The sequence below is a fragment of the Neopsephotus bourkii genome, unplaced genomic scaffold (genome assembly GCF_033783945.1).
Source record: "Neopsephotus bourkii isolate Nb327-2 ecotype Australia unplaced genomic scaffold, CSIRO-AGI_Nbou_v1 NB_719, whole genome shotgun sequence".
Classification (NCBI taxonomy): domain Eukaryota; kingdom Metazoa; phylum Chordata; class Aves; order Psittaciformes; family Psittacidae; genus Neopsephotus; species Neopsephotus bourkii.
The window spans coordinates 2,485,309-2,504,626 of NW_026901218.1; the positions used below are offsets into that span (position 1 = coordinate 2,485,309).

The 19,318-nt window shown below is 41.7% G+C and overlaps 1 protein-coding gene across 9 annotated transcripts in view; it reads right to left on the minus strand.

The window, feature by feature from the left end:
- CADPS (calcium dependent secretion activator) overlaps positions 1-19,318 on the minus strand; it is a 210,509-nt gene that overhangs the window by 49,813 nt on the left and 141,378 nt on the right. For 3 of the 9 annotated variants that reach the window (XM_061354231.1, XM_061354229.1, XM_061354226.1), the window contains 3 exons: positions 19,149-19,272; positions 6,430-6,536; positions 632-788 (listed from right to left, as the gene is read on the minus strand). In XM_061354231.1, coding sequence (XP_061210215.1) covers positions 632-788; positions 6,430-6,536; positions 19,149-19,272 — 388 coding nt within the window. Of the gene's footprint in view, positions 1-631; positions 789-6,429; positions 6,551-9,073; positions 9,179-15,808; positions 15,827-16,670; positions 16,756-19,148; positions 19,273-19,318 lie in introns of all 9 variants that reach the window. The other 6 variants (XM_061354228.1, XM_061354225.1, XM_061354227.1 and 3 more) reach the window with 4 other exon arrangements.

Here is a 19,318-nt window from a genome sequence, read left to right on the forward strand (position 1 = left end):
GAGGATGAGTCCCTGGCTTTTTCATGTGGTCTTAGAAAGCTGACTGGGGCACTGGTCTGGGATCTGACTGATGGCAATGCCAATTCTGCCACCAGCTCCCTGGGGAATGGTTGGACCCGCTGGAAAGTGCCAAGTCCTCACAGGTTTTAAAGGCATGGGCACATGTGCTTTGGAAAAGAGCCTCTGCTTTGGAGAAGAGCCTTATTTCACAAAGCATTATTCTCCTGAACTGCTCCTGTGCCTATTTACTGTAATACTTTCCTCCCTTCAATAAAATCTGTTTTACTCCATGTTAAATAAATGCAGTACACACATATAAAACGATACGCACATTTAAGGACAGTGAGATAGAGTACTTAATTCCCTGCTTAACAGGCAGCCATTACCTTGACTTGAGAAGATGAAGCAAAATAAAAGTTCAACTTCTCACCTTTGGCTGAGGCATTTAAGGGGTGTCTGTGTGCTTTTTTCTAATGGGAATGGAACAAAATCAAGCTGGTGCTAAAAGAATATGTACAGTAGATCTCTACCCATCTCAGTCCTCCACGCAGTATGGAGAGGCTGAAAGTATTAACAGTAACCTGAGCAGCCCGCTGAAAAAGAAATGACCAAAATACAATACAATACATACAGTCACTACGGAGGGAATCGTTTAGGAGCTGAAAGAGCGGAAAGCTGTCCCAGGTGTCTGGGGGTTGCACCTCTAACGCAGCATCCATATCCACTGCAAACAGTGACAGGAAGGTCTCCGCGTGCTCAACCATTAGGTCTGACCACCAAGCAAAGGCCTTCAGAGTTGGTAGAAAAAGGTAATAAAGAAGAATATTACTTTTAATAAAGCACAGGGAAAGACGTTAGGCCACATATCTCACCAAAAATCCCATGGAAACTACCTTTATTGTAAAGAGAACAGTGCTTTAAAGTGCTAGCCTGCACAGACATTGCTAATCACAGCAATTAGGCACTGCTATTTTAATATGAAGGTTTCTTGTAGAGGATCTATTTAGAGCTCCACTGTAAAGGCATGCCGCTATAATGTGGCAGAGGACGTTTTGCCTGTTCAATTTACAATAAATGACTTTTGTTCATCTTGATGTTAATTATCAGGAAAAAATCAAGTAATTCTTATTCTAAAGTATAGAAATTTGGGAGTTTCTTCACCATGCTTGTGGGTTTCCTGCTGTGTTTTTCAACAGTTTAAATTTTATTTGGATTCACTACTTCCATTTATCTTTAACAACTAGATACCTAAGACATTAAAATCTGCCCTAAATCACTCACACTCTCCCTTAAGAGATACTTCAAATGTCACCAGTAGGAGTTATTGCAGCACTGTTCATTTTACATGGTTAGCTCTACACACCCGTAGAAACATACTGCCACCTTCATAATGCTACTGATTAGGAAACCAATTACAAAGCTCTATTATCAACATGCCAAGATAAAACAAAAAATATCTACTGCAAGCCTATAATTTCACAGAGGCAGAAAAAAAATAGATCTAAACTTGAAAACCAAAAAATATCAGTGAAGTAACTCATTCTCATGCACATGGGTCCTTCAGATTCACTGTACGGGCTCTCTGACGTTGACATTCACATCATACATCACTCAGATGTGAATGCTGCGAACGCATGCATGCGTGTTTAGTAATCACTTCTGGCTGGGAACATGCAATATGAGAAGTGCTGTTGGTAGGACCATGTGCTGTCATTTTGGAGTGATAGGAAATTACTCAGTGACTTAAAGGATCTAAGAATCAGCTTTCCAGCACTTTGCAAGAAAAAGAAACCTCTAGCATAGGCACAACACTGGAGATAAAATGGAAAAGACTGGGAATAGATGAATGAGGTCGAAGAGGAATTGGCAGTCAGGAACGGGTATTTTTTGCAGATTTCAGCAGACATGAATAAGCATAATGGACTTCCACTTTCTCAGGGGTCAGCTTTGATTCTCATGAATGGCACTGATGTGCAGAGTATAAATCCACCTGCTGGTGCATTTGGCCATGGAGAGGGAGCAGTGCCCAAAAACTAGGCTACTGCCATGGAACTCTTTCATTCTTTCTATTTTGGCCTGACTTTTCAGCTGACATTGGCAAGGGGTCTTTGGGTCTATTTCCACTCCTTCATTCCCTTAAAACATAAAGCAGACCGACATTGCCCTGCTGTTATTCCATGAGTTGATATAAAACTGGTGTGAAGACATGGATAGATTGGATGTGGCACTGGGCATTATGTGCCCAGAACATACCCAAGGTGTAAAATAACCAAAATAACTGGTTAATGCCCAAATAATTTAGGTATTGGGCTCGCCCTTCCATGGAGATGAAGATGTGGATGAGATGGGCTGTGCCATGAAGGTACAACTTCAGCATGCCCTGGGGCAGGCTGGGCAAATGCCATGCCCAGAGCAGCAACACCAGTAGGTTATGGTGTCCCTATGGTCATGGCATGGGGACAAGGTGGCTACACTGGGCTCCTTCATCTGCAAACTGTCTCCAGCCCCATGCACATGGAGGAACCTGATTCTGAGGAAGCCTGTTACTACTGCAGCAACTCCTGCCCTGGGGTGCTTGCAAAGCTCGGAGGCAATGGTGATGGCGGCTCTGGGTGTTTGCAGAGTCAGGAAGCATGGATGGCTAAGCATGCGTTGTGATGCTCCTCAGTTCTTCCTCACACGTTTGGTGCTGGTGTCCAACCAAGTGCATAGGTAGATGCCTAGGAACATGGCATTGGGAGGCATCAAACTGCTGAGAAACCATCCAGGAACCAAGACATCAAGACCCACATCTGCTCCTGATGCCTGCTCAAACCTTCTCCCCAAAGTGCAGGTGGGAAATGAGTGGATGTCGAGCAATGGGGCTGTGGAGGGTCTTCTTAAATCGTCAGTGCTCATCTGGTTTTGAAGGACGATGCCGGGGCTGTCCTTGCTTTGAGGTGGTTTCCCTGGCTGTGCCTCTGCCTGCCAAGAGCCCACCATGCTGTCACCCCATCAAAGACTGCCCACAGGTCTATGGGCAAAGAGTGGTCTCTATGAAGGACCAATGGCCATCGGCATCTTTTGGGAAGGGAAAAGAACATTTTCTGCAACAAATATCAACATAAAACTTCAGAGTCCTGCAGTAAAAACCTGCTTCCATGCAAAAGGAAAAAGAAAGCTATTTTTAAAAGAACTTATGAAGAAAAGCAGTGACCATTTATGGAGAAAAAAAAATATGCCCAAACCAGTCACACTTCCCCTTTTGCTGCAAAAGTCAAATTTTAGCTCCGTAAGTCCCTAATTTATTTCAGGATCCTCAACCTTCTCCTGCCTATTCTCAGTGAACAGGACCTTCTTGCTCAGGTAACACCATATTTGAAAAACCTCCTTCAAGATGGTAACATTTCATTTATTTACCATCTACTTACCTGCTTTGTTTAAAACACAGTGTGAAGGAGGGGAAAAAAGTGTGCTTTCCAGCCAAACACACCTATTATTGTATATTTTACACATGGATACACATGTATATATGTATGACCTCAAGAAGTTAAAATACATATATACATATACACATACGTATACATAGAGAGAGAAAACACAAGTTTAAAAATAGGTGAATGGCATTGTCTCTGGCATTTGTCATCAGTCATCCAGAGGAAGAGACAGGGAACTAGGAGACATCTGATGGGAGAGATGACACAATGACAGAGACCTCCCGCTCTCACAGATTACAGACGTAGGCACATGGTTTCTGCTGCATTTCTGCCTGCGCTGGTTTGCTTCCTTCTGATGGGTAAGACAAACCTAACTGATTGACATGGTACTTTGTAATGAGTTTTGAATGTCTTCTGTGCTCTGAGTATTATTTTCTGGGTTCTCATCATATCTCTTGTATCATCTACCTGGATGTGCATGTGGGATAAAAAAGGCACATTTTAACTGCAAAACTTGCTTGATTTCAGTAAACGAAAGCATTTCTTTAGTAAGCAGTGCAGTTTTCTGCTGAACACCCAGAGTAGACCACAGAGTTGGACCTTGCAGGTTGAACCTTCTCCAGGTGAACAGACAACACGTCAAAAAAAAGATCACCAGGAATAATTTGGGGAAAACCCAACACCTCAGTGCACCATCTCAGCAGTTCTCATTGCACAGTGAGAGCACAATGTGGCTACACTGCATAACAAAAATGAGTGATAAACCACCCAGCCTCTTCTCTCTCTTCCTTTGGGAGCAATTCAGAGTGCAGAGAGCTGGCCAGCTGCCTGCACCCTGCTGAAATGCCACAGCCACGCTCAGGACAGGGATTCAACAACGTACCAACAGCGTGCCAGGCTTCTGGAGAGAGATGAATTTCACCCTTACAGGTCACTGTTCAGAACAAGGGACCGGCATGCCTCCTATCCGTGTTGGCATTAACCTTCTGTCTCTAATCAAAACCCTGTGACACAAAAGATGCTGGAGAACAGTTTTGAGTCTTCCTCCTGGTGAGGATCTTGGTGACGTGGCTGCCTCAACATGACCGGCCCGGTACCTGCTTCCTTCACAAATCTGCTATTTCCTAAATAACCTGTGATTGAAAAGCAGCTCCTTCCCGGCTGGTTGTACATCCAGCCTGTGCTGGTGAGGAGTAGAATAAAACACTCGTTATCCTTGGACAGGTTGTCATATTTCAGGTGCAAGCTCTTGAGCATTCCTGAGCTTTTGTAAAGATGAAGTTTATTTCACTCTTCACTGTATATTCTCTCTCTACATATAAATACTGTATATCCAGTACAAGGCACATACAGACAAAACCAGAGGAAGACCACTACCATTCTAGGCACTCGTGTAGTATTCAGTCCACCTCCATCACAGTGTACTAGAGGTTGGGTGAATGCAAAACAACAGAGGTAACAACAGGCTGAGGAGAGAGTCCAGGCAGGTAGGGTTGTGTTGGGATGTAACTGCAGCGCTCGTAAAATATACCCATTGCTACATGCATGGACTGCTATGCCACATTTACCCTCCTGTGTCGGGCTACCAGCTCCGCAAGCAGCCAACTCGAAGTTGCTGTTACATTCCTCGGTCAAAGTTACGGAAGCGAGGGCAACCCGGGTAAAATCCCAGTAGGAAAACATGGCACTGAGAGGGCATGCACGAAATATGACAGGAGTGACTCGTTTCATTCGGTTTAGTCACATACCTCTTTCCCCTGCCAGGATCATCCAAGATTGAATGAACAGTAGAAAAACAGGGAGGAAATTTAAATATGCAATCAAGCATTAGTTGCGTGTTGTGGATTGTTGTGTATTATCAATAAGTTAAATTATACTGCAAATTTAATATACACTGGAATGATTTTTAGGTGATTTTGAAATTATTTATCAAATGCTCTTAATGCAAAATATAGTGAGTGTATATATATATATCAATGGGAAGGAAAAGAGAAAATAGTGAATGAGTGTTACATTACCTACAGTCATAAACAATAACTGTTCACTCTGAATGTTAAAACTATCAACTTTTCAATATGCATCCAAGAGCACCAGATTTACAGAGAGCTCAGGGCTGAATCCTGCAAATACTTACATGGGTACACAACGTCACTTGCTCGGGCAGAAATATCCCGATGTGATGAGAGCGGGACTACAGCCAGCAATGTCAGCTGCCTGTGGGGTCAAGTGTTTCCAGGATCAAGCCTCAAGATTTTCTGGTCTATATTTGACTATGACATGGTTTCAGTGGGTTTAAAACAGGAATCTTTCTGTTAAAATGCTTTGCAGAGTAAAAAGTAGTTGCATAAGGCCTTAGATAACCCAAATAATGAGTAACAGAATAATCCATCCTAACCTCTGTGACTAGTAATTGAGGTATTCCCAATTAGACAAGGCAGAAGAGGCCAACAGGAAACCAGGTGAGTTAGTCACGTACCGCAGGGGCCCAGGAGAAGCCCTGGAAACAACCTGAATGCTCACAAAGGGGCAAAAGAACTGTTTTGGTTTGTGGTGGTTTTCCTTGCTCCAGCTTTGGACAGCAGGAGCCGTAAGCTGCTGCAGGGACCCTGCTAATGCTGTCTGGAGGAATAAACACAGGGCATTACTTGGAAATATGATGTTTTTGAAAAATGGACAGGCTTGCTCTTGTATGTAGTTGGTGGTGAGTATATTTGGCCATATCCGTCTCCTGCTGGCGCTGTATGAAAGGCTGCAGACTGACACAAAGGGGAGCAGAACCAAATTTGTTCCTCCTTCAGCCCTCCCTCCCCTCTACAGGAGCCATCTTCCTGACCTGTCACTTTGCCTTCATCGCACTTGAGCACCATTACTTAAGAATACTTTTGGCTTTTCAAGAGCATAACCCAGCACCAGTTGGGAAGACATCACACAGATACACAAAGCTCCCTGCGAGCCACTGGAGCCCCCTGCAGACCTGAGGGGGAACACAACCTCGCAGGGCACCGCTGCTCACCTCTGCATGGTGTTCTTCATTTTGCTGTAGGACTTCAATTACCAGTTCTGCCAGACGTATTGTATCTTCTAACTTTTTAGCTGGTGTGACTAACCGGCCTACATTCTCTGTAGTACAAGAACTCGAATTAAAAGGGAGGTAGAATGAAAAGCTAGACGTACAGTAAAGTTATTTTAGAGGTTTAAAAAAAAAAAAAAAAGAATAAATATAATCCCACAATATTCTATAGCTTTAAAGATCTTTTCATGCATATGTTAAATGCTTATATAATTAGTACTGAGCAAACCAGAAAGCCACATTCGTTATTATACTATGAAAATGCAGTGCTCCAGCTCCAAATTTCACAATACCGTCAGAGTTCGTTTTATGGTGAGATTGTGGCACTTTATTAGCTCAAATAAGAACATCGCATTCCCTAAAGACAGCATCTGGCCACTAATACACGAACAATATGTATCCTTCAGTGTAGATGATGCTATTATAGAAATTACGTCTATATGATTTTAAAATTCCTTTCAGAAGATCAATTCAAACAAATCTGTCCTTTTAATAAATTGCCAGACTTGAGAAATTCAAATGTCACCTGCTACTGAAAGCAAAGATTGCAGGCCTGCCTTGCTCCAGGATTTAACTCTACAAGGGTCAAGGAGTTACGCATGCTGGAGGGAGTGGAAAGTGCTAAATCCCACTAGGAGTTCATAGGTAAGATTCATATGGGAAAAGAGATGCAACTTTACAGCAAAAACCCCACAAACAAACCAAAGAGTTTAAATCCTGGAGCTTGGTCTTTAGTTACGTTGAACTATTTTGCAGCATTCTCTGAAGACTTAAAAAAAATAATTTAATTACAATCTTCCAGGTAATTTATGTTATTAACAGCACATTAAACATCCGAGGTGCTAACAGTCTGACTCGAACAATATAGAGAAAATCACATTTCCATTGAACAACAGCTTCTGCAGACCTGGCTGAGTGCAAGCGAGGAGGTTTCTGTGAGCTCATCATGTCTCTCTTCCATGAGGTGTCCAAAACCTCCTTGTGATGATTACCCTGAGAAGAAGTGGAGCAGAGGATCTGCTCCCTGGGTTGCACCCATGCTGGAGTATGTCACCAAGTTAACTACACACCTGTCCCTCTGATTAATAATCTGGTGTCGATCCCATCACTAGCACAGCTAGGGTGAAGAACAAGTGTTGCACTTCGGTAGCTACACCAGCCAATTAATACCTCTGCATGGATGTGTATTTTGGCATTTCCACAATACTGAAACTGGAAAATTCATAAATGGGTAGCAAAACCCAAATAGCCAAATAAATCTGAAATTGGCAAAGTGCATTTCCACAGCACAGCAAAATGCTAGCAGTGCATGCACTGAAGTGCCGTTACTAGCAACTACCTTGAGATTTCCAAAGAGGCCCAGCTAAGCCAGCAGTGCGGGTCATGCTGACACACAGGATGCTGGCTGGGCATCTCAACTCCAGCCTTCTGCACACACTGCTGTTTTGCTCTGCTCTGCTGGGTCACCCAGGGAAAAATCCCTGCCCTGTTGAAGCATCAGTGAGCTTCGAGGACTTAATTCTCCCCCTCAGAATCTTGCCTGATCCAAGTTTTCCCTGACTACCTGTTCAGGTAACAGATTTCCCATGAAATGGAAACCCATAGTTTTCAGAATGGTAACATTAGGGCGCAAGGGCTGGATTTTTGAGGAGCTCTGGCATTGCAGGTGCTCAGCTTGGTTGAGAGATGCACCATGGTTTATGCCACAGATACGGGCCTTGGGAGGTTTCTTCTCTGGTTTTCCTTTTGTTTCTTGTATCACTGGAAAGAACCAAACAAACAAACAAGCAAAAAAATCCAGACTCCCCTTAATATAATTTATCGAGCAAATACTGCAATTGGAGAACTGCTGGTTAACTCCTCATTCTTTCTCCTATCCAATCCAGCATCTCACTGGCTACAGGAAGCCAGTGCAGGCTTCCTTTTGCAGAAGGAGTCCAAAGACACACTCCTTATTAAGCTCTGGCTGTTTCTGCACCTCTGAAGCCAAGGGGAAGCTTTTCCATTGATCAGAGCAGCATCAGGCCCATTCTCATTTGCAACGCTGATCTGCTCTCAAATACAACTAAAAGACAAAAGTGTTAATAAGAACAACTGCTCAGAGATGCTGTCTTTAAAGAAAATATTGATGCTTATACAACTTTGGCAGCCAGCAGATGTCAATCTTAATTTTTTTTCTTCTTATTTTAAATATTTCCCTGGTTAAGTTACTATACATCAGAATATTCTGCTAAGATAGCTGGAGCACTGACAGTTACATGAAACGTATACGATATACTTATCAAACATTTCATCCAACATCATGTAAAGCTCATACATATTTATAGTTTCCATGCAAAATGTTATGCAACAACAATGTTATTTTGTGCTGACGTTGATATTTGAAAATGTTGCATATGTCAGACATTGCTAGACAAAAAAATGTGGACATTTTGAAATAAATGCTACCTCTAAATCTCTGAAACCTACCACATTGCGCTAGGTATTTGTTATAAAGCTGCACATGAGAACTAGCTTTCTACTGCTACACAGGCAACTGCTAGACTAGAAAACCACTGAATAAAAGGAAGAAAGACTATTACAGTACTTGGCGGCTGTTTGGCCATGCCTTTGAGCATATGATTTATCATGTTAGTCTGCGTTTGAGAAGATGGTGGTGGCCCAGCCGGTGGCTTAGGCTTGGACGGACGGGCTGCTTGGGCATGACGGAGAGACACCAAAAGTAAAGAGACAAATGACTTCATAAACAGTGACAAAAAGATGGAAACTTCAAAAGGAACATAAGCAGAAATGATCAAGTACAAATGGCATAAGCTGCTGGGTTTTTTGCTTATCGGTACTTGAAATGTTACACGGTAATGACACCATTTGACAACACACATTCTAGAAGTCAGCAGATTCAAACATCCTACAAGACTGTGCAATCAGAAAGCTAAAAATTCAATGCAAGTATGAAACTGCACTTCATGCAGCCACGGAAGGAAACTGAAATAGGTTAATTCCCTTAAAACTCTGAAATCCAGAGAAGGTGTACTAAAAAGGATGACTTGAAGTCAGCGCCCCAATGCTTAGGTACATTTAGCAATAGAATAATGAGCCACAGGAATTAATTGCTTTGCAAATATCAATTACACATTTTAGAATTAAACGTCACTGTTGGTTAAAGGCAGCTATAAAATATTCCTGTGCAATTTAAACATGTAAAAAAATCTGTCACTTAAAAATGTGTGGTTCCTGATCGTTTCCAGCTCATTTAATTATTTTCAACTTGGAATTCTAGTGGCTTTTATATTCTGGGTTGAATCATATATAAAAACTTGCCAGCTCTATCAAATATGTTACTTGCTATTCCAAATGTTAGAATACTGCAATCAGGACTTGACCCATCTGTCATATAGTTTACAATATCAGCATAGGAAAAATTCAAAGAAAATAGCCTTTCCTTTTACATACACTCAGAGAATACATTATAGGCTGTGAATATATTAACACAATAGTTTCCATTCCATTTAATAACAGTTTTTAGCAGCATTGTGACTATTTTTAATCATGCCATTTGCAAGGAATCTGGCATATTTATCTGGACATTCTATTGCCAAAAGTCCTTGCCATTTTGCTTGCATTTTCCAGTGGGTAAAAAAGAAATCGGTTGGCTTCTGCAAAGTAGATTTCTGATTGCTTTTAATTCTCACAGAATTATAATACTTATCAAAGTATAATAAAGAATATTCGAGTAAACCGTTAAAGAGTATGAGTTAGGCTGGTTCCCCTTTCCATACACAGAGATAGATATATACACATACATAAACACACATACAACGCATACATGCACGCGTGCACACACACACAGAGTTTTATTTTGTCTTTTAAGCTGTGTACTAGTTTAATTCAGACTCTCAGATTCAAGCTATTGGTTTCTAGCTTTTTTGTTATTGTTGTTGCTGATTTCTGGTAAGAGGAAAAGCAAATCTATTTGTTCATCCCTGGAGTCATCCTGATTCTTGTTCAGTGTTTACCATGGGTGGCTTTGTCCCCAGAAACAAACCTCTCAGCCTTAAGTGACAAATATAATTGCTTTTTTTTGGGCACTGGCCTAGTGACTTTCACTCTAATTTAAAACATACGCCAGAGTTTAATTTGGCTACTCGCTGATGGCTCCTGAGCTCAATATGTAGATGTAGAGAGAATATATTCCTGCCCACCACTATGGAAAGCAGTTTGTGCTGAGGTCCCTGTATGGGAAGGGACCAGGAGGAGAGATCACACATCTCCTCCCAGCCACATCGGACTGCATGGTGGGAACCCTGGACATCCAGGGAGTCCATTGGGCTCCCAACTTGGGAGAGAAAGCATTAAAGGCAGGGTAAAATCACACCTCAGAACTGCATCCCACTGTACCTCTCAGTGCTGTGACCCTTAAATGTGAAGTCCAGCTCCTGCATCCCCAACCCATCAGAAAATAGACCTGAGACTTCATGGACATCCAGACACCACCATGTAGAACAGGCTGGACTTGTGCAAGTGTTTTTTTTTGTCCTAGGGAAAAGTCATTAACAGAGAAGGAAGAGGAGGAAAAGGGAAGAGATGCAGCAGCACCGGGACTTCACAAATTGCTAGTGCAGCATGTACAGAACAGCTTGGAGGAGGCTCCCGCTGTGCAGTTGTCAGCACAGTGCCCCGGGGTGGCTTTCTGCTTCTCTGGGAGGCCTGCGAGAGATCCCCCCCCAGCACATTATCCTGCTTCTGGCATCTCCCCCACCGCCACCGGTGCTTGATCACAAGCTTCCACAAGGGATTACAGCAGGTTAAGCAACAAACTCTTGATGTAAATCTTATCTGGCCCAATCTGCACAAACATTCCGCTCTTTTATTCATTTAAATATCTTAGACCCAAATCCTTGCAAAACCACCTGGAGCTGAAGGAGACGGAAGAAAAGGTATATTCCTTCCTGTGGGCAATGAAGGCCTCGTGAAGCCCCAGCCCACATTTTCTTTGTTGCCTTTTTATTGCAAGAAATAAGGTCTGTCTAAGAAAGTGATTTCCTCTGTAAATTCAAACAGAAATGGGGCTGTGACTGCAACGCCCCATAGGCAGTGGAGTTGATGTGTGTCTCTGGGTCCAGGTCTTGGGGATGATATGCGAAGTCCTTCTCATGGGGTGTCTGGGCTCATGCTCAAAGGAGAAGTATAAGGCTGGTTTTACAGCACTTGCCAGACATCAGCTGCAGTGCGCGTGGCAGGTTTTGTTTCACTTTGGCTTTTCTTTCTTCCCTGTCCTTTTCCTCCCTAATGCCTCACCACAGCCAGTTTAGCATCAGAAATGTTCTTGCCTTTGCTGCTTACATGTGTCAAATAAAAAAGGTTTAAACACCTCCAACATGGAGAGCAGAGCCAGGAGCAGCTTCTTGCTTCCTAACAACCTGACAAAGTGCCTTCCTGGACAAACTTCTGCTAAAGGTTTTTAAGCTTCTGCATGATACTTGCACATAAAATACATGCAGAAACTTGAATTACTTGGCAAATTCTGGGGTTGTGCTTACAATGAGCTTTAGCCTGCAATTATTATAATAGGCATATTAAGAATCTGCGCTACTTCGAGTATTTATATTGCATACAGCTCATTGTGTGTGAGTATTTATGGACCAGAAGATCTTCAAACTATGTATTTCTTATTCAGCACCGTGATTTGTGCTAGATGAGCTACTGATGCACCAGCATCAGTGAGAATTACACTTGCAATAGCAGAAGAGTATTACTGACTTTTTGTATTTTTTAAAGCATAACCACTGACTCAATGATTTCTTTATAATAATTAAAAATACATGACCCCTGCCAAAGGCTTTGGCACATAAGCGTTATGTGTGTGTTCATTTGTGAGCCAATCATGAGAACAATAAAAACAGCTGTCGTTCTCGAGGTAACTATAAAGAGTAACGGACTTAGCCTGAGGAAGAGGCAAAGCAGCCTTTTACTATATTTGTGAACTGAATTTGTGTGTACCTGAAAGGGATTTCATTGATATTATTTCTTTCAAATTAAGATGCGATTCCTTAAAAGCAAGGAAAATTAATAGAATTCTTTTTATTCAACTCACAAAAAGACTAATTCAGCTCTCAAACCCCAACATACCAAAAAGAGAACTGATCTCCTGACTTTCTGTTGATTATTCAGCCTAGTGAAGAATTTTTGCATATCTGAATTGTGCCTCATGCCTCAGGCAGCAAGTTGCTCTGCAGTTGGTAAGAGACTTAAGGAAAGATATCGGCACAATGCAGATCTTTGTGTTTTCTGAAGCTCTTGTAATAACTTTGATGCTGTTTTAAACACTGCCTTGGAAAGGGCAAGAGGAAATCTCAAAAGCTGCATAATGACTCTTTGTTAAACACAACCGAATGGCACTTCAAGGAATGAGACAAATAAAGCAGCAGATCAGCAGCACGGAAATATAGGTTGTTGTCATGCCTGATTTAAAGTGTAAGACTTGTTAATGACTCCAGTCTCCACTCCTGATATTTTCATCCATTTTGCACCCATACTTATCTGAGGAATGTAATTTCACTTTCTGTTTAAGCATTGTGTGTTATCACAAGTGCTGGAAGCAATTGCCCAGTGGTGGCTGGGCTGACAAGTCACATGGGACCTCTCTTTGGACCAGGTTAATCAACAGGCAGCTCAGCTTATAACCCTTCAGCACACTCACTAAGATTTATGGATTTGCTCATACTGCTTCTGAGGTTGAGATCCAGAAATAGTGAAGTGACATAAAGTGAGCACGGAGGCTGTGACAAGGGCCAGTACGAATGCCTTGAAAAATACTGGTCTGCTTTTCAACAGCCTGCTGTATTGCTCTAGTAAAAAAACAACCTCCTTTGCACTTGCCTCCTGGGCTGAGGATGCTTTCCATGCCTGCTGGGCGAGTGCTATGTGAAAGATGCTCCATGCTCTGGCTGGTGCCAGCCAAGGTTTCCAGCCGGACATAAGCACCTGAGAGATGTCTGCCTCTGTGCAGGCACCGTGGCTGCCTCTTGCTGCTCTGCGGCAGCACTGACCCCTGCACTGACTAGGTTTCAGCTTTCCACATACCCTGGAATCACTGTTGGGTGTGTTTTCGAGGGAAGTCAGGCTTACCCACCAGCTTGGCTGGGAGGGACAGATCTGAGGAGGAAAGAGCATGCCAGGGATGCAGCATGGTGGGATGCTGTGCCTCCAGAGCTCTGCTTTCCCAAACAGGGGATGGGGAGGCTGCCGGACAAGCAAAAGCCTATTATTTTGGATAGACCCAGAGTAACTGATTTCCCTTGGTAAACAGCAATAGAGCTTCAGTAGGTCCCTCTGCTCTCCAGTTACTTTCCACTTGCAGTCTGTGCCTCACTGCTCTACCGCCCAGCACTAAGCACTGAGGTGAAACCATCCTCCATCCCCACATCTCTACTTCTCACCTCTGTGCATAACCTCAGCAGTGCCATGAGAAGCCTGTCTTACACAGACCAAAACTAAAACACAATATGAGAAATACTTGGTCTGAAAACTAAAGAAGTCTTATGCTAAACTAAATCAATGGTCAAGCTGACAAACTATTGCCCTGGCTGTCACCACCTCCAAAGCTGCCTGTACCCAACTCCCACAGTGCAAAGTGGCACTTGTTTTCACAGGAGCCCTCAGTGCCACAGCACTCCAACACAGTGCAGCACATTTCAAAAATCCCATGCACAAGGGATGGAGAAGTGACTCTTTTCTAAAGAAACAATGGATTCCTGATTTATATAAATAAGCAGATGAACACTTATTAAAAGGCTGCACTTACTAATCTGAGTGTTAGTAGTTTTGTCTGGTTAATAATTAAAGCAAACCGTTCCTCTTTAATTGTTTTAGCATAGAGTTTTGTTTAATGTTCTATTTAATGTTTTTAAAGCAAGACAAGAGACTACATACTTCTCAGGAGAAAGGACATCAAAGGGTGACATTTGTGTGCTTTAAAAGAAGTTGTTTTCAGCATCTTATTTTTATTCTTGCTTCTGGCAAAACAAATAACAAGTCAGGTCAAACCCCAGTCACTTTTTCAACTCCACTTAAGCTGAGGAACTGGTTGCAAGTGAGTCCTGCTGACCTTGCCTGAAAATCTTTCATGTATGACAACAGATTTACAGGCACAAAGCAGCAGAGTCACAGCTCCCTGTGTCCTTTCACTTGCTCCAAGCATTGAGAAGAAGCAGTTTTATTTTAAGCAAGCTGGGCCATAGAAACATCTTTCTGAATTTCTAAACCATGAGCACGCAACGAGCCGCTGTCAGTGAGCAGGATGCTCAGTGCATTGATTATGCTTCATGCACAACAGCCTGTGCTCACTTTAATGTTAGTTAATGGTAAGAGCTGGGATTGTTCCATTTGCTGTTTGTTTATTTGCACCTCTCATAGCCATAAGGATAAATTATTCTCCTTCTTATAAATATTTATTACTATTGAAAATTAATTTTACTGTCGTGCAATAGGTCTAGATCATTTGAGCTATACTGAGGAGAGAACCTGGCCCATCCTCTTGTACTGCTCTTTAAAAGCAATTTGGCTTTGCAAACACAGCGGAAATGAACCTCATACTTTTTTAATTTGTTTGTTGTTTTGTTTTGTTTTGTTTTGTTTCCCCACAAAACAGAACAATCTACTCACAAAAAGAAATGAACAATTCAGGTTTCAAGGACTTTCAAACTAGGACTCCGGGATACAACAGAAACGAGAACAAGGGCTTGCAGAGCTCCACCGTCCCTTCTGAAGAGATGGGCACTTGAGCTGAGCTTTTACCTCATTACATGTCAGCACAGGTTAGAAACGAGAGACAAACATGACTTCTGTCCCACCAGATTGTTTGTTACACATTAACAAAAGAATAGGAAAAAAAGAATACTTAAAAACCCAGTCCTCCCATCAGGGCATAAAACAGAAGATGTGAAAACCAAAAATGAACGTTAGTTTAGTTATAAATGGGCTTGTTAGGTGTGGTAGATTGATGGCCAAATCACCAACATTAGTTTTTCACCCAGTTCTTTTGCAAAACAAGAAACTTTCACTCGACAAAGGCTAGATTCTTCTCTAAAACTGACTCCTAAGAAGATAACTACATTTCTACATGGTATTTCTAATCTACACTCTATTCTAAGGAAGGAGGAAAAGAAGATTATGTAGACAGCACAAATTAACTCCTTAAGTATAAATGCATCTCCATTTTCAGCCTAAAGGAGTACATGTCTTAAGGAGCTATGAGAAAAGAAAACAAAATCAATATAACTCAACAGTCCTAGCAATTTATAATGCATATACAATTGTTCACCTGCATCCTTCTGATTCTCTATATGAAAGAGAGAAAGCAACAAGGAGAGAAAAGAGAGAAACAAGAACAGATATGCAGGATTAATGAGCAAGTGGACCGCACAGCCCCCCAGTTATGCGTGATATATGACATTTGAAAAGAAGAAAAGTCGTCCCGTCTCACCCCCCGCCCTCCCCAAAGCATGGGGTTACCAAAAGAAGCTCCTTTCACGGAGGTGAAAGAAAATGCTGCACAAATAGAAAACCAGGGAGGGCAAGCTCTGAGGACACAGAGGGGATCTCCAAGTGACAGCGGGCTGGGATGTCCCATCCAGAGCTCAGTGTAAAGGAGTAACTAAGAAAGGAGAGCAAGTAAAGTGCATCCTTCCGCTCGAGAGCTAACAGACAGGAGACATGTAAGATCTGATGTACAGAGAAAGGACAGCCTTATACAACCTTATACATAGGATTCCATAAAGATCTTATACGCAGGCAAAGGGATGGCTTTTTCCAAATGTCCTTTATCTGACCTCTAGCTCACTTCTCCCCCATGTAGCTGCTACCTTTTGATTGTGTACCAGTGACAAGCACTTCACAAATTGGGGTTACACAGAAGCAAAGTAAAAATGCATTCAGGTCACGGACATAAAGAAGAACTGAAAAAACTTACAGACAATCTGAGTTTATCACAAACAGATGGGTTAATTGTCTAACCTGTTTTAGGCTGATAAAAAGTGACTGGACTTCTCACACTGGGTTTTCACAGACAGAAGCAACAGACAAGCCAATGCTAAAAGACTTGAAGCAAGGAGAGTGAGTTGGTTTGGATCTGGACTTTCTCGAGGAAATGAAAACAGAAAGAGCGAGGACAGCATGGAGAGGAGGGTGGTAGGTACTCACGAATGGTTAAATCCATCACTTGAGAGGCCAAGCAGAAGACAGGATGCTCATACATTTCTCTCTTTTTCCCTATAAAAGAGGATTTGGGCATGCAAGAGGCTTAGGTCAGAGGTAAAGAGGTTATAGGCTATAGGTCAGAGGACAACTTTATATCAGGTTAAAAGGAAAATAGCCGTATTTTGGGGTACACACAGGATAAAAGGAAGGCAAAAAAAAAAAAAAAAAAAAGAGGCTTAAAATTGGAGATCTACTGGATTAACCATTCAGCATGCCCATGAGTCACAAAAGAGGCTGTGACCATGACTCTAGAGGTTTGCTCTTAACTGCTTGCAAGAATATAATGATCAAAACGTCATGAATAGAGGGAAATAGAATTTCATTGGTTTAAGGCTCCGAGATACTAAGGATTTCAGCCTTCAGTATCTAAGGCTTTCACAGGTATTTCTTCATAAGCATAGCCTCAAGCACTGCTGCCACCGATTTGGTTCTGCACCCCTGACAAAACCCTCTTAAATGTGTGGCTATTCAAATGTCAGCTTTCAAAAGCAAGATTTCAAAGCCACATAAGGTGTGCAGGAACACATCTCACCAAGGAAAACTTGTGATTTGCTCTTCTAAGGAAGTATTTGGACATGTTGTGGACTATGCTCATGAGAGAAAACCTGATGCATGCAGCTGGCGGATGTTGGGTTGTTCGAATTAACAATCCCAGCATGCTTGGAAATTGGTGTTACAACCACTTTTATAGAGACAGTATCAAAAAGTGGCTGTGGCCAATCACGGGTAAAGGAGGAGAAAAGCAGAAGAGAGCAGGTAGTGTGGAATGAACTATTTCCCTGAAAAGGTAGCTGGAAAAAAATAGGTTTGTTGCTTCAAAGTATTCCCAGACCTAAAAGTCACAGTGCAAAAAAGAGGGCAGGTAATTAACACAACCAAGAAGAATTGAGGCACAAAAGGAAAAGTACACACTAACTGTTCTACTTTGGAAATGAATGCATTTTTACTTACAGATCATAAAGTTTGTTTTTGCATAGATTTATCTGAAAGAAGAGAGCAAATCTTACCAACGAGTTAGTGATATTTACACAGAGAACCTAAGGGAGCCAGCCCTGCTTAGAAGCATCCATCAAACAGAAAAGCTGCTTTTGATTCTCAGTCCTTCTCCAGCCTTGTCAAGTATATTTAAACATTGCATTTTACAGAATGCACCAATTAAAATATCCTGTGAAGTTGAGTATTTCAATAAATTGCCTGATAATACAGTGCTTATGAAACCTTCGTTCCTTCTCTATTTTTGTCACTCATTACCAAGTCAAGAGTTGATAAACATCCTTTTAGTGCCCAATTCTTAAGTGTTTCTCACTGGATGCATAACAATGAATTCATTACCACTGGTACACAATTTGCATCAACAGACAGGAAAAAAAAATGGAAAAAGAGAGGACATGTCATGTACAGAACCTGGACAATTTGTCATATAACAACCCAATTTTTCATGTAAACAAGAGCAATGAAGAAATCAGAGGGAGTTTTGGGTGGGATTTTTTCTCCTCTCAATATTGTCCTAGAGGCATACGACAATAATCTCAGGTGTGGGAAAGCTTCACATCACACATAACAGAAACCCAAAGTCTGGAGCAGAACATACCATTCATCTGGAACATACAGGTTTAAGCAATTGGGAACTCAGAGAAAGTTGGGTAGGAGTTTCAAGTTAGGAACAGCAGCCAACAAAGTACCAACATAAACTGATTAACATGTAAAGAACGACTGGATTGTAGAGCTTCAACTAACACATATCTTCCAACAAGCTTTAAAATGTCTTTTTGATGGCTACATGTGTCTCTGGTCACTGGTTATTATTCTCCCGTAACTTAAAAGGTCAATAATATCAGCTCTGCCAGATTTAGAGTGACAAGAAAGAAATCTGATGCAAGTATGGGATCACTGATCAATGACTGCTATGCAAACTGCAATGAGAATGAAACACTCCCAGAAAAAAGACATTTTAAATTGGCTACGAATGATTAAGCATAGATTAAACAGTTTTTCAGCTTCTTATTTTTCACTTGTTTCCTGAACTCCACTGTCACAAGCAATTAGCTGCACTATACCTTCAGCTGCAAAGATGACATCCCAAGTATTTCTCAATTTGCTTTTAAAACCACGACATGAATCTGAATCCTACACCACTGGCCGAATGCACTAACGATCACATACACACAAAAAGCTACAGCTCCTTTTAACTGTTTCCTCCCTCTTTTCTATAAAAAGAAACGGTTTGCATAGCTTCCATTCTTAACTGCTTCCGAAGCCAACACCACCAAAAAAATGATTCAGAATCACATCAGTTTTATTGACAAGTGAATAAATAGCAAATGAGCTTCTTTTAAATAGCTCCCAGCCACAGTTGCCTCCTAGAAACATAACAAAATTGTAATTTCACATAGAAAGAGCCTTACCTTCAATTTTGGCATACTCTGATAGTCGAGTATAATTGACTAGAGCTGCTTGCTCCAAGCATTTACGGATGACTGTTTTTACCTCCTCTTGAGGGACCGGAGTAACTATGTCTTTCATCAGAACCTTGACACAAGAAAATCTGATTTGTTGTGGCATCGGGCACACAGAA